This window comes from Ursus arctos, unplaced genomic scaffold (assembly GCF_023065955.2).
Source record: "Ursus arctos isolate Adak ecotype North America unplaced genomic scaffold, UrsArc2.0 scaffold_19, whole genome shotgun sequence".
Taxonomy (NCBI): domain Eukaryota; kingdom Metazoa; phylum Chordata; class Mammalia; order Carnivora; family Ursidae; genus Ursus; species Ursus arctos.
In genome coordinates, this window is record NW_026622863.1 from 53,704,391 (window position 1) to 53,724,825 (window position 20,435).

The 20,435-nt window shown below is 59.4% G+C and overlaps 3 protein-coding genes across 4 annotated transcripts; 1 reads left to right on the forward strand and 2 right to left on the reverse strand.

Moving 5' to 3' along the window:
- The first annotated feature begins 982 nt into the window (after positions 1 to 982).
- Positions 983 to 4,225, forward strand: ZNF784 (zinc finger protein 784). Its single transcript, XM_026488378.4, has 2 exons — positions 983 to 1,106; positions 2,305 to 4,225. Exons 1-2 carry the CDS (start codon positions 1,029 to 1,031, stop codon positions 3,193 to 3,195), a joined length of 969 nt encoding a protein of 322 aa, XP_026344163.1. The 5' UTR covers positions 983 to 1,028; the 3' UTR covers positions 3,196 to 4,225.
- Positions 4,226 to 5,093: 868 nt separating this feature from the next.
- Positions 5,094 to 16,593, reverse strand: ZNF865 (zinc finger protein 865). Of its 2 annotated transcripts, XM_026488376.4 has the most exons (2): positions 16,041 to 16,593; positions 5,094 to 10,013 (listed from the first exon to the last, which is right to left on the reverse strand). In XM_026488376.4, exon 2 carries the CDS (start codon positions 9,984 to 9,986, stop codon positions 6,798 to 6,800), a length of 3,189 nt encoding a protein of 1,062 aa, XP_026344161.1. In that variant the 5' UTR covers positions 9,987 to 10,013; positions 16,041 to 16,593; the 3' UTR covers positions 5,094 to 6,797. The 2 variants fall into 2 exon arrangements, with proteins under 2 accessions (XP_026344161.1, XP_026344162.2); XM_026488377.4 differs by lacking the exon at positions 16,041 to 16,593 and having other exon boundaries at positions 5,094 to 16,023.
- An 817-nt stretch (positions 16,594 to 17,410) lies between these two features.
- Positions 17,411 to 20,203, reverse strand: ZNF524 (zinc finger protein 524). Its single transcript, XM_026488350.4, has 2 exons — positions 20,092 to 20,203; positions 17,411 to 18,483 (listed from the first exon to the last, which is right to left on the reverse strand). The coding sequence occupies exon 2, from the start codon at positions 18,442 to 18,444 to the stop codon at positions 17,653 to 17,655; it is 792 nt and encodes a 263-aa protein (XP_026344135.1). The 5' UTR covers positions 18,445 to 18,483; positions 20,092 to 20,203; the 3' UTR covers positions 17,411 to 17,652.
- Positions 20,204 to 20,435: the final 232 nt, after the last annotated feature.

Consider the following 20,435-nt stretch of genomic DNA (forward strand, 5'->3'; position numbering starts at 1 on the left):
AGTGTCTTAACAAAATAAAACTTCTTTTTATGCTACATAAATGCTGTATCTCCAAGGAGGCCGAGCACCAGCTCTGTTTCATTGTGGATGCTTTGGAACTCTGGCTGATGGAAACCACTGCAGCCAGCCGATCCCAAGCACGGATGGGCAGGGGGAACCTGGCGACGGGCCCGCAGGCTCTCGCCGCGAGCTGAAGCTGACACACACCGCTGTGCCTGACAGTCCACGGCCAAGGAAAACCGCCGGGCCACATCTAACTTCAGAGGAAAGTGCAAGGTTATCACGTCCCCGAAGGAGGAGAAACAGCACATTTAGGAACGACGGTAATGTTTAAGCATCACCTACCCTGCCGTCCCAAGAACACAACCTAAGGGTGCTCCAAGGTGTCCCAAAGCTCTTTTCTCATCGGGTTTTCAGAACACCTCTCCAGTTTTTACACAGGAGACTAGGTGTACGCGGCCCAGAGCGGTGTGGTCACCTCTCCACGGTCGCACAGCCAGGCCACGGCCTGAATCCAAACCCCAGCCCCGTCCTCGGCACAGCCAAACACCACCGTCTGTGCGTTCTGTGCTCCAGATGTGCGTTTGCAGACGTCACACCGACCTGCGATGTTTGCAAACTCCCGATGCCGCGGTGTCGCCGTTTGCCAAGTTTCTTCAGTAAAAATCCTCACGTTTGTAAACTTTGCACCGACGAAAACGTGGCGGGAAGACAACAAAACACAGAACAAAGGTAACACGGGTGAAGCCCTGGCGAGAGCCAGCTGGCTGCCAGAGCCTGCTACTGTCTGTAAGGAAGCGGAATTCGGCTCGGCTGGCAGCCGCCCCGGCGACGGACACCGGCTCGGTCCTCGGGGGCTGACAGGTGATTGATTAGAAGGGACGCGGCACACCCGGGGGGGCGGGGCTCGGCCTCAGAGCCACGCCCCCTGCCCTCCAGTGTGCGCTTGCGCAGCGCCTCTGACGCCGGCCCGAACCCCGCCCCCTCCCACAGCGACCACGGGCTGGGGGGCGGGGCCTGGGCACAAGATGGCTGCCGCGCGCCCGGAGCCCCCGAGTCCGAGCTCAGCGGCCCCGGAGCCGCGATCCCCGGAGACGCCGGACCTGGTGCGGGCGGGGAAGGGGCCTCGGCCGGGGACTCGAGGCGGGAGGAGGTCTCAGGACAGGGGGCGGGGCCGGGGCGGGGCCTATGAGGGCTGGGCGGGGGAGGTATTTAGGGCTCCGGGTCTGGGGGCGGTGCTTCTCGGGGTGGGCGAGGGGCGTGGCCCGAGGAGGAGCCTATGAGAATGGAGGGCGGGGCCGGGCCTGAGGAGGGGGTTGGGTGGAACTTCTGGGCGGGAGATGAGTCCTGGGAGAGGTCTCAGAGATTGAGTTTGTGTAATTAGGGGGCGGGACCTTCCGAGGGGCGGGGCCTCAGAAATTCTGGGGCTAGTGGACTTGGGTGGAAGGTTGGGAAGGTGACCCTGAAAGACAAGGGTGGGTAGTTATGGTCGGGGCACTCACTTTGGAGTGGGGTAATGATTCTGCAAGGGTCTGAGTGACGTGTGTCAAATGCCTAAGGGAGGATTTTGGGGGCAGGAATGACTGCTCCAGGTGACTTTGGAACTTTCCCCGCTCAGGACTGGAGAGTAACAACACACATTTCCTGAGCTCTGACTGAGGCTCAGCAGATAGAGAGGGGAACAAAACAGATAAGGGCTGTATTCTCTTGGAGCTCACAGTCTAGAGGAGAGAGACAATAAAGGATATTTATTGTGTTACACGCTATAAAGGAAATAAAGAGTGAGCTGATAGAGTGGGGGGTAAGGGAGCTAAATTTAGATGAGAAGTCAGCTGTGTGCCGGCCTGTATTTACACTGGGGTCAGAGACAAGCAGGAGCCAGATCATGATGGATAGGAGGATGACAGTTTTGGATTTTAAGTGCAGTTGAAGCCATGGGAGGGTTTTGAGTGGGAAAATGACGATCCAATTTCCATTTTCAAAAGGTCATTCAGGCTGCTTTGGGGAGGTAGCAGACGTAGAAACAGGGGTTCTGCTCAGGAGGCTTTTCAGTTGTCAAGCCAAGAAATAATTGGCTTTTAACTGGGGTAGAGGAGAGAAATGGCTGGATCTGTGATGTGTTTGGGACAGGAGTGGAAGTCTTGATAGGGATCCTGCAGAATCCTGGAGGATGGAGAGCAGGATCTGGAAATTGAAGGGCCCAGTAGGCTACAAAGGAGACGGATGTTTTACTAAGTGGGGGCGTGTTGGGCAGGCCCTGAGGAAAGGTCCACAGGCTCCTGGTTTTTTCTCCCCACCCCCCAGGTCCTGGTGCCAGATGATGGCCGCCCTGCCACACCCCCGAGTGACCTCATCGAGATCCAGGTGGTGAAGGTGACAGACACCACGCTGGTGCCAGAACCCCCAGAGCCAGGTTCCCTCCACTGTGCCTTGTGCCCAGCTGCCTTCCGGCTGGTCTCTGAGCTGCTGTTCCACGAACATGGCCATCTGGCGGGGTCGGAGGGCGGCGGGCAGGGTGGGGACCCCAGCCGCTGTCATGTGTGTGGCCACAGCTGTCCGGGCCCCGCCAGCCTCCGCGCCCACTACAGCCTGCACACGGGGGAGCGGCCCTACCGCTGCCCCCTCTGCCCCCGGGCCTTCAAGGCCCTGGCGCCTCTGCTGCGGCACCAGCATCGACACGGGGTGGAGCCAGGGACCTCTCAGAGGCCTCTGGAGGCGGCAGCGGCTCGAGAACAGAGGCCCGGGGTGCCCCAGGAGAGGTCGGAGGTGGTGATGGCGGCGGCGGCGGCGGGCGCGGCGGTGGGGAAGCCTTTCGCCTGCAGGTTCTGCGCCAAGCCGTTCCGCCGCTCCTCAGACATGCGCGACCACGAGCGGGTGCACACGGGCGAGCGGCCCTACCACTGCGGCATCTGCGGCAAGGGCTTCACGCAGTCCTCGGTGCTGAGTGGCCACGCGCGCATCCACACCGGGGAGCGCCCCTTCCGCTGCGCCCTGTGCGATCGCACTTTCAACAACTCCTCTAACTTCCGCAAGCACCAGCGCACCCACTTCCACGGGCCAGGGCCGGGGGCGGGAGACTCTGGCAGCCAGCTGGCCTCAGAGGCCGAGGGGCCAGGGAGCGGCTGTGCGCCAGGAAACAGTCCGGAAGAAGGGCAAGGGGAGGTGGCGAAGGTGAAGGTGGAGGTCGACCAGTAGGCTGGGAGAACAGGGCCGTGGGGGCATTAACACGGGAAGTAGGAGGCAGATCACAGGGGAGGGGGTAGGCGGGAAAAGGAGGCAGGAGAAGGGAGACTGGGGGAGAGGTGATGAGCTAACGGAGAAGGCCATGAGCAGCTAGTGCATGAGGACACAGGGAGAACCAGTTTTGGGGCACCCACAAACCCATGTAGCACCTCCATGAGACTCAGAAAGGCACAGACACCACCCTGTGGATGCCCAGCTAAACGTCAGGAACATGGGCTGAATTTCACTGCCCAATCCGCCTGCTCGTTAGGTTGTCCTCGTGCAAGACACAGCTTGTCCCAACAGAGCCTGGGCACTACAGAAGGGGAGCAAGGGTTGAATGAAAGGCCAGAACCAGGGTCTGCCCTGGTGTCTCTGGGCTAGCCCTTCATCTACAGAACCCTGGACTATCTTGGGGCCTAGGGTGGGCCAGGATGGAATCTTTTGCCTACCTCACTGGATTGCACTGAACCTGGGATGCCTACCCACCCTCAGGCAGAAGACGCCCACCAGGTCCTCCATAAAGATACTCTGGGATCCCATCACCTCGAAGCCAGAGGGTCCCCAAGTCCTAGCCAAGAGCACTCAAGCCTCAAGGATGTAAGCCTGACCATAAAGATCTTGACTCCAAGAGCTGCTCCCTGCTCCCATGGTGGTCCCTCCTTAACCCACCGACTCTGAAGCAACAAAAAATATTCCGGACAGCAAGCAGCGACCTAATATGCCCCTCTTAAGGCTTTAGGTTCCGAGCCCATGGCCCCCAGGGCTACAAAGTAGCCTCAGGTTTCTCTCATTTCCTCCACGCCCCGTTTGAAGCAAACAGCTTGACGCCTGACCCAAGGCTACCCCAAGGAAGGGTTGGGAGATGGCAGCATGGTGGGCTGGCCTGTGTACAGTGGGTGTGGGATGAACTGAGTCACTGTGGTGGGGGTGAGAGGAGGACCTGGGAGCTGGAGGTGAGGAGCCTCCAGTTCTACTCCTATTAAAGGACTTTCGAAGGGTTTCTCTATGTCAGTCTTGTGTTTGGGGGGCGGGGGTAGAGGGTCCACACTGTGGTCCTGCCACCATCAGTGAATTGCAGCATATCTCTCTCCAAAACTGTTTCATCTTTAGATCTCTATTCAGACATGTGTTTCAGCTGTGGCAGTGAAGTTTGAGGGAAGTTTGGCAAAATGAAGGGACTCCTGTGGGCAGTATGCCTATCAAGGAGGGAGAGCCCCAGACTTGCACACCTTCCTGTTCACCCAACATCTCCCACGAGATATCCCTTAGATGGGTCAGAACACCAACAGAACTCATTCTGTTTCCTCCAAAGAAACGCCTGTGTTTCTTATCATTGGCATCACCCCCCAAGCTAGAGACCTGGGTGGGTTCCTGAAGCCTTCATCCCTTGTGCACTCATCTAATCCCTATCCTCATCCCTTTCCCGCTGTCAAGCCAGTTAAGTATCTTTGGAATCTGAACGCTTTTCATCATCACTATTGTAGGGCAAGCCAATGGTGGCCCCACATTCAGATAACTACCCAGCAGCACCGTCTCCGGTCTCCATACTACAATCTCATGGACCCATTGCTCCTTGTGGCTTTGAGAAAGGATCACAAGCAGAAATGCCTATAGGAGCGGGGAGGCTGTGTAAATAAACGAGGGAGGTGGCTGGATGCAGGGGGAAAGCACCAGTGCCGGTGAGGTGATACACGACAGCTGACACTTGGCCAGTGCTAAGCTTCAAGGTGGCAGACTGGAGGGTGTGTGCTCTGTCTGAAGAGGGCAATGGTTACCCAGCTTTGGGAGGCTGCAGGCTGGGTTGCTAGATCTTGCAAATTTTTCACAAGTTGCATTAGTTCATTATGCAAAATCTTTTGATTTTCAAATGTTGGCAACTAAGTCAATTTTATTATATATATTTTTTTAATGCATGGGCTAAACAAAGGGTGTCCGTGGCCTGTGTCCAGCAGCTGCCAGCTTCCAGCCTCTGGCCTACAACATCATCCAAGCTTCACTATCTGGAATCCAAAGCCCTTCAGGATCCTGCGTCCCATATCCCAACCTCTCCAGCCATACTCATCTTTGAGATTCTCTGGAACAGCTGGGTTTAGTTAGACACACTAAACCCTCCACCTAGAATTCTTTGCCCACGTTACCTGGCAGGTTTCTGTGGCTTTTACTGTTCCGGCATCACTTTCTCCTCCAGGAAGCTTGGCTAACCCCCCGGCCTGGTAAGAGGACTCCTCCATGCTCTCTGCCCCCAGTGATCATTCCACGTGCTTCTTATGTTGGTGCCCCTGGGGCACTGGCGCCAGGTGTGTCTCAGGCTGCGTCTTCAGCACTAGCACACGTGGGCCACACTAGGTTGCTGCCCTTGTGTGGGTCAAACTGGACCTGCCCAGGCAGTGCCCCTGAACCAGCTTTGTCTTCAAGTTTCAGTATTGAGGCACCCTGGGTCTCCAGTCCCAGTTCTACCATGGATTTGCTAGGTGTCCTTGGAAGCTTTCTTCTCCCAGGACCTCAGCCCTCCTCTTCAGACAGATGGGAAAACTAAACGCACGTCGAAGGGCATGTGGCTCGCTGTTGCACCGATGCAAATGAGGGCTGTGGAAGGGCTTTTGAAGCTCCTCCAAATTATCCTGGAGGGATGGGCACGATGGATGCGGTTGGAAGAAACGTGTCCGTACAACGCTGGAACAAGCAATGGCTTACTGGGGTCTCTTCCACCGTGCTCAAGGGCAAGTTGCATGTCCAATTCATCTTTCCCCAGTGTCCAGTGAAGGACCCAGCAGACAGGGGGCTTCAGGAAACGCTGGCCAAGCAAACAAATGCCGAAAATATCTTGAAGGGGAAGAAGTCCGGGTATACTGTCAGTTTCCGAGAACAGAAACTTACCTGTCTTGTTCATCTCCCTTTGCTCCAGGTGCAGACTACAGTTTGGATATGGTAAATCCTCAGTGATTACCAGTTGAATGAGGCAAAGCAGAAAGCATGAGCATGAGGCAGAGGGTGGTGGAGAATCGAAATCCCTGGGAAACAAAAGTTCTCAACTTTGTCACCGCTTAATCCCCTCTCCCTGGGATGCAAGAAAGGACTCCAGCGGCCCTGTTGGTAAGATTTATTATTCTCCGCTCTGTACAAGCCGCGTCTGCCACCCCGCCCCCACCCCCACAATCCAAAGGAGCACCCAAGTCCCCTTGTGCCCTCCCAACTCCACTCATACTCCACTTTCCAGCCAGATCCCAAAGGAATGGGGAGCGGCAGTTCAGACCCACATTCTCCACCAAAGCTTATTGGGGGACAGAATGCTGTGGGATGGGGGGGCGCTGATGAAGGTTACAAAACGGGGTTGGACGGAGGATCAAGTTCAGTGGCTGGCAGGATGAGAGGAGGGCCAGAGAGGTCCAGGATGGGAGTGATCCAGTCTTGAGTTTGTAGGGCATGGGCCTTAAAGGAGGCTAGTCTGTCTGAAGTCCCGAAGGATGGCTGGGGCAACAGCAAGGAGGGGTACGAGTCTGATCAGCAACCGGGGAGGGGTGAGTGCGCAAGGGGACATCTGATTGGAGTGACGAACGGGAACCCCCTCCTGGTCAGGCATCCTTTCCCGCCAAGGTGCCGGCCCCTGCCCCAGGACCCCCGAGGCCCTCGGCTTTGTGGGCCAGGCGGTGTTTCTTGAGGCCATAGGTGTTGGCGAAGCCCTCGCCGCAGGAGGAGCAGCGGAAGGGCCGGCCGCCCTGGTGGGCCGCCAGGTGCTTACGGAAGTATCCGGGGTCCTTGAAGGCCTTGAGGCAGGCCGGGCAGCGGAGCTCGGGCCGCGGTGGCTCGTGGGCGCGCTGGTGGCGCAGCACGGAGCTCAGGTAGAAGAAGCCCTTCCCGCAGTGCTCGCAGCGGTAGGCGCGCTCCCCCAGGTGTAGCCGCTGGTGCTCCAGCAGGTTGGAGCGGTAGCGGAAGGTCTTACCGCACGCGCCGCAGCGCTGGGGCCGGGCCACAGCGTGCAGCCGCCGGTGCTCCGCCAGGCTGGACGACTGCGCGAAGCGCTTGGCGCACACGCCACACTTGAAGGCGCGCTCGCCCGTGTGCACTACGCGATGCTGCCGCAGGTACCAGGAGCGCAGGAAGCCTCGGCCACACACGCCGCACCGGTAGGGCCGCTGCTCCGTGTGGCAGCGCTGGTGGCGCATCAGCAGGGCTGCCTCCCAGAAGCGCTTGCCGCACACCGGGCAGCGGAAGCCCCGTTTCTGCCGGTGGCTGCGGCGGTGCAGGAGCAGGTCGTAGGCACCGGCGAAGCTCTGGCCACAGAGGCCACAGCCTAGGGTCCGCCGTACCAGGTGTACATACTTGTGAGTCACCAGGCCCAGGAAATGCTTGAAGCTCTGGCCACAGGTGGCGCAGCTGAAGCGCTCAGGGCCTGAACTGGCACCCCCACCGCCCCCAGCCACCGCCGTCCCACTGGAGTCATCACCCCCGGACACCCCTGCCAGGGCTGCCACGGCCGCCCCCACCTCTCCCGCCAACCCGTTGTCCAGCACACTGGCCGCGTCGGCACTGCCAGAGCCATCCTGGGGCTGGGGGCCGCCGGGTGTGGGCGGGAGCAGGCGCTCAGGGGCCGCCTGGTGGACCAGCTTGTGCCACATGAGATTCTCGATGAAGCCGAAGGTCTTGCCGCAGGCATCACAACCGTAGGGCTTCTCTGCCATGTGAGCCTCCTTGTGGCTCATCACGTGGAAGAGATCGGGGAAGTGCTCGCCGCAGTCCGAGCAGGCGTAGCTCAGTGCATCGGCGGCCCCCGCAGAGGTGGCCGAGGTGCCTGGCCCACAGGCCCCTGGTGCGCCCTGGGTGGCCGGGAGGCCAGCAGCCCCGGCCAGGGCGCAGGGCAGCTGGAGCCGGTGCACCTGGCGGTGGCGGGTGAGGCTCTGAGGGTAGCCAAAGACTTTTCCACAGAGCTCGCACTTGTAGGGCCGCTCGCGGGTGTGCACCACGTGGTGCTTGCTCAGGTGGAAGGACTCGCGGAAGCGCTTCCCGCACACGGGACACTGGTGGGGCTTCTCGCCCGTGTGGATGCGCTCGTGGCGCTTCAGAGTCTCACGCCGCCCGAAGCCCCGTCCGCAGATGCCGCAGCAGAATGTCTTTCCAGGGACGCTGGCGCTGGAGCCCCCGGCGCCGCTGGTCCCGGCCCCGCCCAGCAGCAGCGGGTGGGCCCCCAGCAGCGGGACCGGCACGGCGCCGTAGACCACCGCCGCCGCCGCCGCTGCGGCCTTCTCGCTGTCTGTGGCCGGAGGGTCGGGGGGCAGGAGGTAGGGGCCCGCAGGGAAGGTGGGCGGGGGCTGCGGGACCGAGGCCGCTGCGTCCTTGGGCGCATCGGGGGCGGCGGGCGGGGCGTGTGCGGCCTTGTGCCGGAGCAGGCTCTGGGGCGCAGAGTACGACTTGCCGCACAGGTCGCACGGGTACACAGGCCGAGGCCCCGCTGCACCCGCGCCCGCGTGCGCCGCCTGGTGCTTGAGCAGGTAGGCGGCGTCGCGGAAGGCTTTCCCGCAGACGCCGCACGGCAGGCGCAGCAGGTCCGCGGAGTGCGTCTTCACGTGCCGCTTGAGGCTCTCCCTGCGGTTGAAGCTCTTGCTGCACACGGAGCAGGAGAAGGGCTTCTCGCCGGTGTGGATGATCTGGTGCTGGTGGAGGTGGCTGGGCTTCTTGAAGACCTTCCAGCAGAGCGGGCAGGCAAACGGGCCCTCGCCGCCCCCCGCCGCGGGAGGGGGCACGCCCACCCCGACGGGGACACCGGTCCCTTCCGCAACCGTGGCGGCCACGGTGGCAGCTCCGGTGGCGGCAGCGGCGGGCGGGGCGGGAGGGCCGGAGGACACCGGGTTGGGGGCGGCTGTGGGGGGCGCGCCGGCCCCGGGCGCGGGCAGGCCCAGCGGCGGGAGCGGCGCCCCCGGCTGCGGCGGACCTCCGGCGGCGGGCGGCACGTCCTTGTGGCAGCGGCGGTGGCGGATGAGGCTGGAGACGTGGTTGTAGGTGCGGCCGCAGACGCCGCACTCGTAAGGCCTCTCCCCGGAGTGCACCAGCATGTGCTGCACCAGGTGCGAGGACTGCTTGAACGACTTCTGGCACACGCCGCAGGGGAAGCGCCGCTCCATCAGGTACTTCAGCCTGCGGAAGTAGCCCTTGTCGTCCTTGCTTGGGTCGCAGGCCGCCCCCGCGGCAGGTCCTGGCGGGGTCTGGGAGGGGGCGGGAAGCGGCCCCGGGGTCCCGGTGGGAGAGGCCAGCCCCGGCGTCACCCCCGGCCCAGATGCGGGCCCTCCACGTTTCAGGTTCCCAAAAAGGTGCTGGTGTCCAGAGAGGTCGACGATGCCCCACTGCGGGGCAGGGAAGGCAGCATCAAACAGGGGGGGCGGGGGGGGCCCGAAGGCGGGTGGCAGGGGCGGGTCGGGCTTCTTGGCCTGGGAGGAAGAGGATGAAGAGGACGACGACGACGACGACGAGGACGACGAGGACGAGGACGAGGACGGCGCCTCCGCCTTGGGTTTGAAGGTGGACTGGGGCGGGTAGTCGTACTGGGGCGGAGGAGGCTGGGGCGGGGGCTGGGGTGGCGGCCCGGGGGCGCAGGGCAGCGCTGCCACCGCCTTGGCATGCTCCCCATAGAGTTCCATGGGCTCAAAGCGCTGGTGGTTGAGGAACTCCAGAAAGTCGAAGGGGTAGCTCTGGAAATGAACCCCGTCCTCGCCCCCTATGCCGCTGCCCCCACCACCCCCGGCGGCACTGCCTGCTGCGTTTGCCTCCATCTCGGGCGGGGTGGGCGACGGGAGACCCTGCGGAGAAGAGGATGGGGCTGAGCAAACAGGACCGGGCTCCAGAGCTGCGCGCTGGAGGACATGTCGCAGTGCCGGAGCCACACTCCACCTTCCAGCCTTGCGCGTCTCCTGCCCTATCCCTCCACCACACAGGGCAGACTTCTCCATCGCCGCTGGCCACTTCCTTTCTGGGCGGTCTTTGCTCCTCTCCCATCCCTTCCATTTTTCCCGTTGTTTCCAGGGTCTTCACACATCCTCTCTACCATCCCCCATACCCCTTCCCCAGTGCTGCCTGCAGACTCTCAGCTCCCCAGCCCCAATCTCATTCTCCAAGCATCCCTGGCCTCTGGTCACAGTCCCCTGGCAAACTCTTGGGCATCAGCACTGCGCTGTACCCTCTCCAAAACACACATGAGCCCTGTCCTCGATCCTCTCAGGTTCTGCCTCTGTAAAATGATAATAAAAGAGGGTGGACTCTGGAGCTAGAATGCCAGACAGACTCTGAGCCCCACACTGTAGCTGTGTGACCACAGGCAAATGCCTGAACCTCTCTGTGCCTGAATTTCCTCATCTACAAATAAGAGGTGACAAAGCACATCCCTACTTCACAGGGCTGACTTGAGGATCCAACAAGCACATCCATGTAAGGCCCTCAGGGGGATGCTTCCAGCACTTTGGAGACCCTGGGAAAGTGGAAGGTATTCTGTGGATACCACTCTCACTACCACTAGTAGCGATACAACGTCAGGACAAACCAAGACAACGGAAATGAAATCAGTGTTGGGGGGTTTGTTCTTTTACTACAAGGTGGGAAGCAAAATGTGTTTGCCTGGAAGAAACAAGTTACGGCAGGAGGGCTGGCGCTGAGAGAGAAGGCAGCCTGACACAGCAGAAAATAACGCGCGCCCTGCACATGGGCAGATCTGGGTTCAAGTCCCAACTCCTTCCCCATCCACACTTTCCCCATTTCTAAAAGGAGGCAGCAACCCCTAGGCTGCGGGGGACTCAAGGGAGCTCACCTAGGATGTGAGGAAGTACTTATTGGCAGGGCTTTCAGCCCCCAGAACTTCTGTACCTTCAGACCATTGCACACCTAGGAGGAGCCTGACAGCCCCTGCCTGGGGAGTGCAGTTCCGTCCTCACCCGGCGGGGGGGGCTTTCCCTGCCTCCCTGCCATGGGAGCCATTCTCTGGGCATTCCAGATGGCAGCTGTCCATGTCTGCACCCCCTACTCCCACCTGAACCTCAGCTCCTACAATTAATTTTTGAACCTGAGCCACCCAGGGGGCTGGGAAAACACCGCCACCAAGCCGATGCAGAGCCAGCGGAGAGAAGGGCCCCCGAGGTGTGGCATGCTTCTTGGCCATAATCCCTGGCCTCTGGGGGCCTGGCTCTATGCCCAGCCCACGGAAGGGGTCAGCAATGACCACCAAGGCCAGGGCCCATCAGCCCCCATCCATCCAGCTGGCTCTCTCCCCCCACAGGTGAAAGGTGAGTGTCTCCTCCACTCCCCTCGCCAAGAGGCCGATATTTTTAGCCTCTAGCTCTGGGTGTCCTTGGATGAGACTCAACATCTCATGCCCTTCACACTCCCTCTAGTTCATCTGATCTCCAGAAGGAACAAAGGCATGGCTGGAGTGGTAGTGGAAGCCTGTGGGTGACCCCTAAATCCGGGAGACCAGGCTAGAGTGGGCCGGGTGGGCAGAGAGAAGCACATGGTAGAATGGAGGGGGTGGGGAGGCGAGTGTCTTAGGGAAGAAGCCACTGCCCTGGCTCACCTCCGCCGGAGTACATATTAATAACAGCCAGTGTTGCCAGGGCATTTCCTACAAGCCCAATGTGTTCCAAGCCCATTACACATGTTCACTCAATCCCCACATAACTATGAGACTATGACATAAGAACTACTGTTATCCCCATCGAATAAAACAAAAGTACAGAGAAGTCAAGTGACTTGCCCAAGGTCGCAGAGCAAGCCTGCAGCTCAGCCCACGCCCTCCCCCCACAGGGCTGTTTTACCAGGTTGTTCTCTAAGGTGGACAAAGGTGGGGTGGAACTGTGGGGGTAGGAGCCTTATTTGGGGGTGTTCTCTAGGTTATGGGGGGGTTTGCCAGGGGCTGGGTGGGAGGGGAGGGGGTTACCATCTGGAACAGATGGAGCAGTGATGTGGTGAGACTGTTCCCCAGATCTCCAGCCTCCATCCTGTGCCTGCTTCAGGCCTCTGCTCAGATGTCATGCCCACCCTGTCCTCACTCACCCCTCATCCTGCTGCACTTTTCACCACTGTCACTGCCATGACTTGCTGCATGTATTTCCTTCACCGTGTGTTTACCTAAGAGGATGGGGATTTGGCCTGTCTTGTTTGCCGCTGTGGCCCCCCAGCACCGAGCACAGCACCCAGGACAGCATGGTTGCCTGGTTAAGTATTTGCTGATATGTGGGAATTAAACACACTCTCTTAAATCGCCAGTGGGTCCATGAAAAAAATCTCAAGGAACCCCAGATGAATAAAAATGAAAACACAACATCCCAAAACTTAGTGGAGATGCAGCTAAAGTGGGGTTCAGAGGTAAACGGATAGCCTCTGTTGATAAATATGTATTGAATGAGCAAAGGGATGAGACTGAGCTGTCCAGAACTCCCAGAGGGAGGGAGGGGGACATTTAGCAGAGCAGGAGTTGACACAGGGGAAGGAGTCCCCAGAAGAGGGAATTCGAAGAGCAGTGACGTTATAAGAAGTGACCGACCCAAGGGCGAGTGGGCAAGTGCTGATGAGCCGCGGCCCTGAGGACCAGGGACGAGTACTGGGGGGAGGACTGATCAGGCTCACAGTACTTCCACTGGGAAACAGGAGGCATTTCGTCTTTCCAAGCCCTAAATTAGTGTCTTTCTAGGAGAGACGTGTCCTGGGAGGGTTTCGTGTGGAGAGGGGCATGGTGGGGGGAGCCCCTCCCCAGGGGCAGGAGTTTCACAGCAACCGCAGTCATAATCGTGACAGCCATGTTTATTGTTCACCGGTCTGAGCCGTAGCATCACCCCGAGGCCTCAGCCTCACAGTGGTCCTGCACTGGTATTGGTCCCGCTTTTCAGTGGGGAAACTGAGGGGGCATCATTTCCCCAAGGTCACGGAACTAGTAAAGGGGAAAGCAGTACTGGATTCGAGGTCTCTCTCCTACCAGGGCCTGTGGGCCCTTCTGTTGCAACAGAGCTGACCTGTGATGAAAGTCTAGTCTGTTAACAACAGTAACAGTGACATAGGGTAACATGTAAAGTGAAGTGCTTCCTACGGGCCAAGTGCTCTCCTAAACCCTTTACGTGTGTTGACTCAGTGAGTCTTCCTGATAACTCAAGAGGATGGTTACCATTATTAACTCTGTTTTACAGAGGAAGAGACTGAGGTCTAGAGAGGTCAACTAATCTCCCGAGGTCACCCCAGTAACAGGCTGTAGCAGAGCCAGGAACTGAAGACTCCAGAGTGCGTTACCCACGACAGCATGCTGTCCTTCAATATCTGCTCCCCAAAATAAGGAAGGCCCCCACTCTGCCTTAAACTAGAAATACACCTCACCCCGCTTCCGTGCCACCTGGCCCCAGAACGAGCCACCAACATGTACTGAACACCACGAAGCACCGTTACTAGGTGCCTTATGTGGCTTGTCTCAAACGTCATAACAGGTTCATAAGATAAGCATTGCTATTATTCTCATTTACCAGACAAGACGACCAAGGCCAGACCATGTCCCTCCTCTGCTCAAACCTGCAGGGACACCCATTTCACTTAAAGTCAAAGTCTTTATGATGGCCTGCACGGCCTAGACAGCCACCTGGCTGCTCCTCCAATGTGCCAACATTCCTGCCCCAGGGCCCTTGCATTGGCTGTTGCTGCTGCCTGGAATGCTCTGATTGTTATCAGTACACCTCTCTCTCCCCCCTCACCTCCTTCACAGCTCTATTCAAATGCTGTCTCCTCGGTGAGGCTCTCCCTGACCACTGTACCCCGTCATCCAGACCAACATTCCTGCTCTCCCCAGCCTGCTCATTTCTGTCCTTCTCCGTCAGCATCACCTAATAAAGCGCATGTCCTGCTTGTCTTGCTGCCGGCCTCCCTCTTGAGAAAGTGGGCTCCACACAGGCAAGGATTTTTATCTGTTTTGTTCACTGTTCTTTCCCAGGACCTAGAACAGTGCCTGTCTCTGAAAATATATGTGAAATAAGTGAATGAATGGGGCTAGGAAAAGAGGCAGTGGTCTGTTCAGAGATGTGAACACTGGAGGAATGCAGGACTCACCCTCCTAACCACTTCACTCTTGGGGGAGCTGGTAAGAGCATCACCCTCTTGGCCACAGTTGTCCAGGAGGAACAGGGTTCACACACAGCTGTAACTTTTTGGTGTGTGGCATTTTGGAGCAACAAGATGACAACGGGGATCTTTTGAAGGAGGCCTTCTTGCCTTCTCCCCTGTAACTCTACCCCGATCCTGCTGTATTTTCTTCACACAGGTATTTTATTTCTTAACTGTCCCATGAACCAGCATAGGCACCCCACGAGGGCAGGGGTTTGTCTACTTTGTTCTCTACTGCATCCCTAGTGTGTAACAGGTCCTCATCAAACACTTGTTGAACAAATGAATGAATGAACAAATGAAGAACAATTTGGGCTTAGCAGAGCTGACAAAGGCCAGATAACTGATCGCAACACCCTTACCCCAAAGCCCTATGAGATTAAACTCTCTCTCTCTCTCCATGTTCTTCTCTTCAATTTCTCTACTCCAACCTCAGTGGCCTCCCCTGGTGCTCTTCCACTCACCATGATCATGCCCACCTCAGGGCCTTTGCACTTGCCATTCTCTCTGCCTGAAACAGTCCACCCAGATCTTTACATGGCTAAGTTACCTCTGCTGATTCAGGTTTCACCTCTGAAGTAGCCCATCCAGCTCTGGGAGAACCCAGAAAACAACATTGCTCCTATTCACTTGTTTTTGAACTGTCTCCTCAACTAGACTGTAAAGCCCACAAAATGAAAGACTGTATCTCTCTCCTTAACTTGTGTATGTCCTGTACCTAGAACACTGAATGGATGAATGAATGAATGAATGAATGAATGCCTAGGGAAGAGAAGAGGTCAGGCCATAGGGAGGCTGGGGTTCCTCTCTGGGGTGTCCAGGAGGATGAAATGGAGCTGAGTGAGAAGCGGCAGGTGGAGAGTCCTTCCGGCCAGGGAAAGAGGTGCAGCCTGAGGGAGAGCCTCACTGTGGGGCACTGTTCCGTGGGAGAAGGACTGAAGACAGGGGCTGCCCCAGGTGGGGGAGGGGAGGGAGGCGGGGCACAAGTATTCATTGGAGCCTGGAGCTAAACAGGCAGCGATTTCTACCTGAAGGGGGAGAGGATGTGGGTGTGAGAGCAGAACTCTAGAGGGAGCTGTTCTATTGGGGAGGGGGGTCGAGGGGCGGTGGAAAGGGGTATTTTCAAGAACTACGGCGGAGAGGGGGGTGCAGAAGGACAAAAAGGCATTCTGGGCTGCAGACCAGAATAGAAAGTATTTTTACACCAGGAAGAGGCGGGCGGGGGGGTGTCAGGAGATCTGGGGGCTGTTGTGTGTGCACAGAGATAAGAGGGGCAGTCCTGCAGCACGCCACTAATGCAATACTCTTTGGTGGCAGCCTATAGGGAGTACTAATGGAGGGTTCACGGGCAGTTGCCCTCCATGAGGGAGGGCAATGCTGGTGGCATTTGGGGGGATGTCCTGGAGAAAGCAATGACGGGGGATTATGCAGCAGCGATCCTCTGAGAAAGCATTCATGGGGGGCCCTGGCAGCAGTTTAAGGGATCGCCACAAATGAGGGCGCTTTGGCAGCCGTCCTGCATGGGGGCGTTAATGGGGCAGATGTCTGGAGAGGTCTCACGAGCGAAGAGTGATTGGGGACCCCTGGCGAGGGCCCGGCGGGAGAGGCACTGACGAGGACGTTCTGGGGACCAGAGCGGGCCAGGGCGGGACCCCCCGCCCCCGTTGCCCCCGGGCCCCCGGGCCACGCGCCCCGTCACTCACCGGCGCAGGGGTCTCCGCCGGGAGGAGGCCGAGGAGGCGGAGGAGGCGCCGCCGCTCCGGGGAGACCCGAGGGCCCGACCGGAAGTGCCGCCCCCTCCCCCTCCCCGGCAGCCCCGCGCCGCCCGCCTGCCCGCCCGCCCGGAAGCGGAAGTCGCGCCCGTCTCCGAGGCGCCGGCGTGGAGGAGCGGAAAGAGGGGGCGGTGGCGGCGACCGGGAAGGGGAACTGCGCCTGCGCACTGGCTCGGAGACGCGGACGGGGAAAGCCTAGGCCGCTTCCGGTAGCCGAGCTGAGCAACGTGCGCCTGCGCCCTGAGCGCCGGCCTCCTAGGGCACCGCCCACACGCTCCGAACATCCGGTTCAAACACGCCCCTCGCGTAAACTTCGCACTTAAGCCCCGCCCCCGGTCGGAAACACGCCTATTTTCTGGCTTAATTGCTTAAGCCCCGCCCATTGTCTCAAAAATCCATCCTCCTCGCCCCGGCACCCACGATGTTTCTCCTGTTCTTTCCGGACCTCTGAGTTCCCAAGAACTCCACCTCTCCCTCCTCAGCCCCGCCCACAGCCCCAGCTCTTTCTTCTAAATCGGGCCTCTTAGAGGTCTTTGGCTGAACCAGCCCCCTGCGCTAGCCCGCCCTTTCCTACTGAGCCCCTCGGCCTCAGGGCCTCCCTTCCTTACTCCCTTCTTAGGTACCCCCTTCGCTCCCCTTGGCCCGAATAAGAGGCATGACCACCTCTCAGCTCCCGCCTCTCCTAACACCTTGCTCACCTTGCTCTTCCCTTGAGGCCTCTCCTCTCAGATAAACTCTATTCATTCTTTCTAAAACGCTCCCACCTCTGTCTGCTAACCCCTAAACCAATTCAAGCCCCACCCTTGTTCTCAGAACCTTCCCCTAAGCCCCGCCTACAATTCTCACATACAGCCTCACCCCTCAGTCCCAGCCCCGCCCCTGTCTCCTTAGCCCCGCCCCCCGTGGCCGAAGCTCTTACCTACCTAAGCCTTACCAAAGTTGTCGGTTCTGCTCAAAACCCTGAACTCGGTATTTCCTTACAGTGTCAGGACAAATGAGATGGGGCAAAGTAGTGGGTGCAGAATCTCCAAGAATCTGGCTGGAATGGGGGATGGGGACCTAAAGTCACGTTTGCACAGAGGTTCAATGTTTTACTTAGAGTGGATATTTACAGGGAGTACTTTGAGGTCTGCTGGAGATGAGAGAAGGGGCAAAGGCTTCCTCCAAGCCAGCCTTCAGCCCAAGCGTTATAACAAGGCACATGACGTGGGTTCTCCCAAATTCCATGCACTCCCATCAGGGTGGCATTGGGACGGGAGGACATTTGAGGGAAGGACGAGCCCTGGTACCGTCACACCGAATACACACAGAAGCCAGTAGGCAGAGATTTATTTCCAAGGCCCCTGCCCCCAGGGGCCTGTCAGTCCAGGGGAGGGTGGCAGAAGGCAGCAGGACCCAGGAATTCAGGTCCTCACCCTCGACCCCCTCCCACGACGGGAAGACCACCAGGTATAAGGGTGTCCCAGCTTTCCTGCCCAGGCTCAGCACCAACTGAAATCCCAGCTCGAAACCTGACCCGGGGAGCGGCGGGCCAGGGTGTGGGTCAAGCCAGCTCTTTCCCCTCCGGCTCCTCCACCTCCTCCTCGGCCCCCGCCGTAGCCGGAATGCCCTCGTCATCCCACGGTGGTTCAGGCCCTGGGTCTGGGGAACACAGGGGTACCCCCATGGCCTCGGGGTGCTTGCGTTTGGCATGGCGCCTGAGCGTGTTGGCCTCCGTGAAGCGCAGCCGGCAGACAGGGCACTGGTAAGGGCGCTCCCCGGAGTGGACGCGGTGGTGGTGGGCCAGCTCGCCCGCCTCGCGGAAGCGGCGAGGGCAGAGTGGGCAGCGGAAGGGCCGAAGGCCGGCATGGATGTTGCAGTGCCGCCGCAGGTGGCTGGACCGCTTGAAGGTCTTGCCGCAATCCTTGCACTCATGCGGCTTCAGCTCTGAGTGCGAGATGCTGTGGCGTTCCAGGTCGGAGAGGTAGGGGAAGGCCCGCAGGCACACCGGGCAGAAGTGCGGGGCCTTCTTAGGGCCAGAGCCCTCAGGCACACCTGCCGCTGCCCCCTCAGAGACTGTATAGGGCACACCCTGATCATCGATCAACAGGAGATCGCTGCCACCGCCGCTGCCCACAGGGGCTGTCACCCCCTGTGCCAGCGGGGGCTCCTGCCCTGCCTTGGGGGGTCGGCCCCGTTTGCGAGGGAGGGTGGCCTTGAGCGTCCGATTCGAGGAGGTGGCCCCCCCGGGACGCCTGCCTCGGCGGCCCCGGGGAACAGGAGAAGGTAAGGCCAGAGGTTTTTCTTCCTCCCCGGGCAAAGGCGAAGGCAACGGGTCTGGGCTGGGGGTGTCCATTGAGCAGTGGGGGGCTTGGGTCTGGGCACTGGAGCCAGGCTAAGAGGAGAGAGGGGGCAGCCGTCAGTGCAGGGAGGGTCTGGAGCATCCCTTGTCCCCCAACACCTCGCCCATCCCTTGGTCTGAGTCTCTTCACCTCGCATGGCAGACATTCACCTGGACAGTTATAGCCACACTGGTAGGTAAACTAGCAAGGCAACTCTGGACCAGTTGGTAAACAGACACTGCCCTGGGCCACACAGGTGTCCCCTGAGCCTCCCTAAACCCTCTCTTAGAAGTTCAGGGTCAACTTGAACCAAAACAAAGAAAAAATCTTCACGGGAGGATAGGATAGAGTCCAACTAAGGGTATGGGCCAGTATTTCAATCCTCAATACAAAGAGCCCATCAAACCTGAGCCATGGAGGCCCAGAAATGTTTTGTGCCGCTTCTGATTGGCAAAGTGGGAGAAGTGGGAGTTCAGGACTAGAAGAAGAAAGGGACTGGTCCCAGGTGATGTTTGGCTCCGAGTCATGGATGAAGAAGTACCAGAACTGTGAAATCTGGGCTCCCAAGTCAGAGTTCTGAGTTCAATTCCGGGGTCTGTTGCTCACTCTCTGTGTGGTCTGGGGCAAAGCGCTCATTTCTCTGAGCCTCAGTTAAGCTTTTTGCAAAATAGGACGAAGAGTTCCACCTATTCATACAGACGTCATGAGGATAATGCCCATGAAGTGCTCAGTGCACAGAAGTGTCTAGGAGACAACAGCCCATGTTATCCTGGTGAGTGGCTAAGCTTCACACCAACACTTTGAATAATGGTACATCACCCCCACTTTGCAACTGGGGAAACGGAGGCACAGGAAAGCCAAGTCAGTTGCCCAAGGCCTCTCTGCCAGTAAGTAGCAGGACCAAGACTCGAACCAGATCTCAAGGACCCCAACGGTCCAGGGAGTGAGAAGACATGGACCCAAGGAGACAAGGGGACATCATGGAGTCCCTTACACCTGTGTTAGACTCCAGCTCTGCCGATAATGAACAAGTGACTTTGTTTCTCTGGGCCAGTTTCCACCTCTGTAAAATGGGTATAGCAGTGTTGTCGGGTGGTAATAGTAAGCACTCAATAAACTACCACCACCAACAGAAGCACCACCTCCATCATCAGAGCCTGGGACCACCAGACTAAGGTGTCAGGAAGGGGAGAGGGAGGAAAGCAGACGTGCAGTTAATAGCCCGGGCTGCAGGTGCCACTGCCCTTGGAACAGGCACACAGACTGTAGGCCAGAGAGGGGCCACCACGTTTCCACCATCACAAGATTCGCTCCGGTGGGAAGGCCTGGACTAGAACCCGGGTTTCTGGGACAGTGCCCTCGCCCCTCGCCCCTCCGTCACCCCCGTACAGGCGCGCGCCCGCCGGCCCGAGCGCGCGGGGCGGGCCCTGCGGGGGCGGCGGCCAATGAGCGGCGCGCGGGCCGCAGACGGCGAGGGCCGCCAGGAAGGGGGTCTGCGCGCGCGCACCCGGGCCGACTCCGCGGGGCGCGAGGTCGGCGCGCGCGCTGCGGCGGGCGCGGGCGCAGAAGCAGGTGTGGGGGCGCGCTCCGGGAGCGCGCGGCCCCGGGCCTCCCCTCCCTCCGCTCCCCTCTCCCCGCCCGGACCCCCGCCTCTCGGGTACCTCATTTGCATGTCGCCTGGGCTCGCGAGTGTGCGCGCGCGGGGGCGAAGGGGCCGGCGCGTGGGAAGGGGCGGGGGCCAGGGGGCCCTGCCCCTCGGCGGCGCGCGCGGGGACGGCCCCGCCCCCTCCCTCCCCCACCCCCTCTCCGTCGGGCCCGGGCCCGCGCTCGCGGGGAACAAAGAGGACGCGCTGGGTCCTAAGGACCGGTCACGTTCTAGCAGAGAACACGCGCCTGCGCGCCGGTCGCCCTCACTGGCCCCGAGCGGGAAATAACCCCACCAAAACATTCCCAACCACGTAAAAATGTCTTTCCTCCCACAAAGCACCCAGAAGGGTGACCCAAT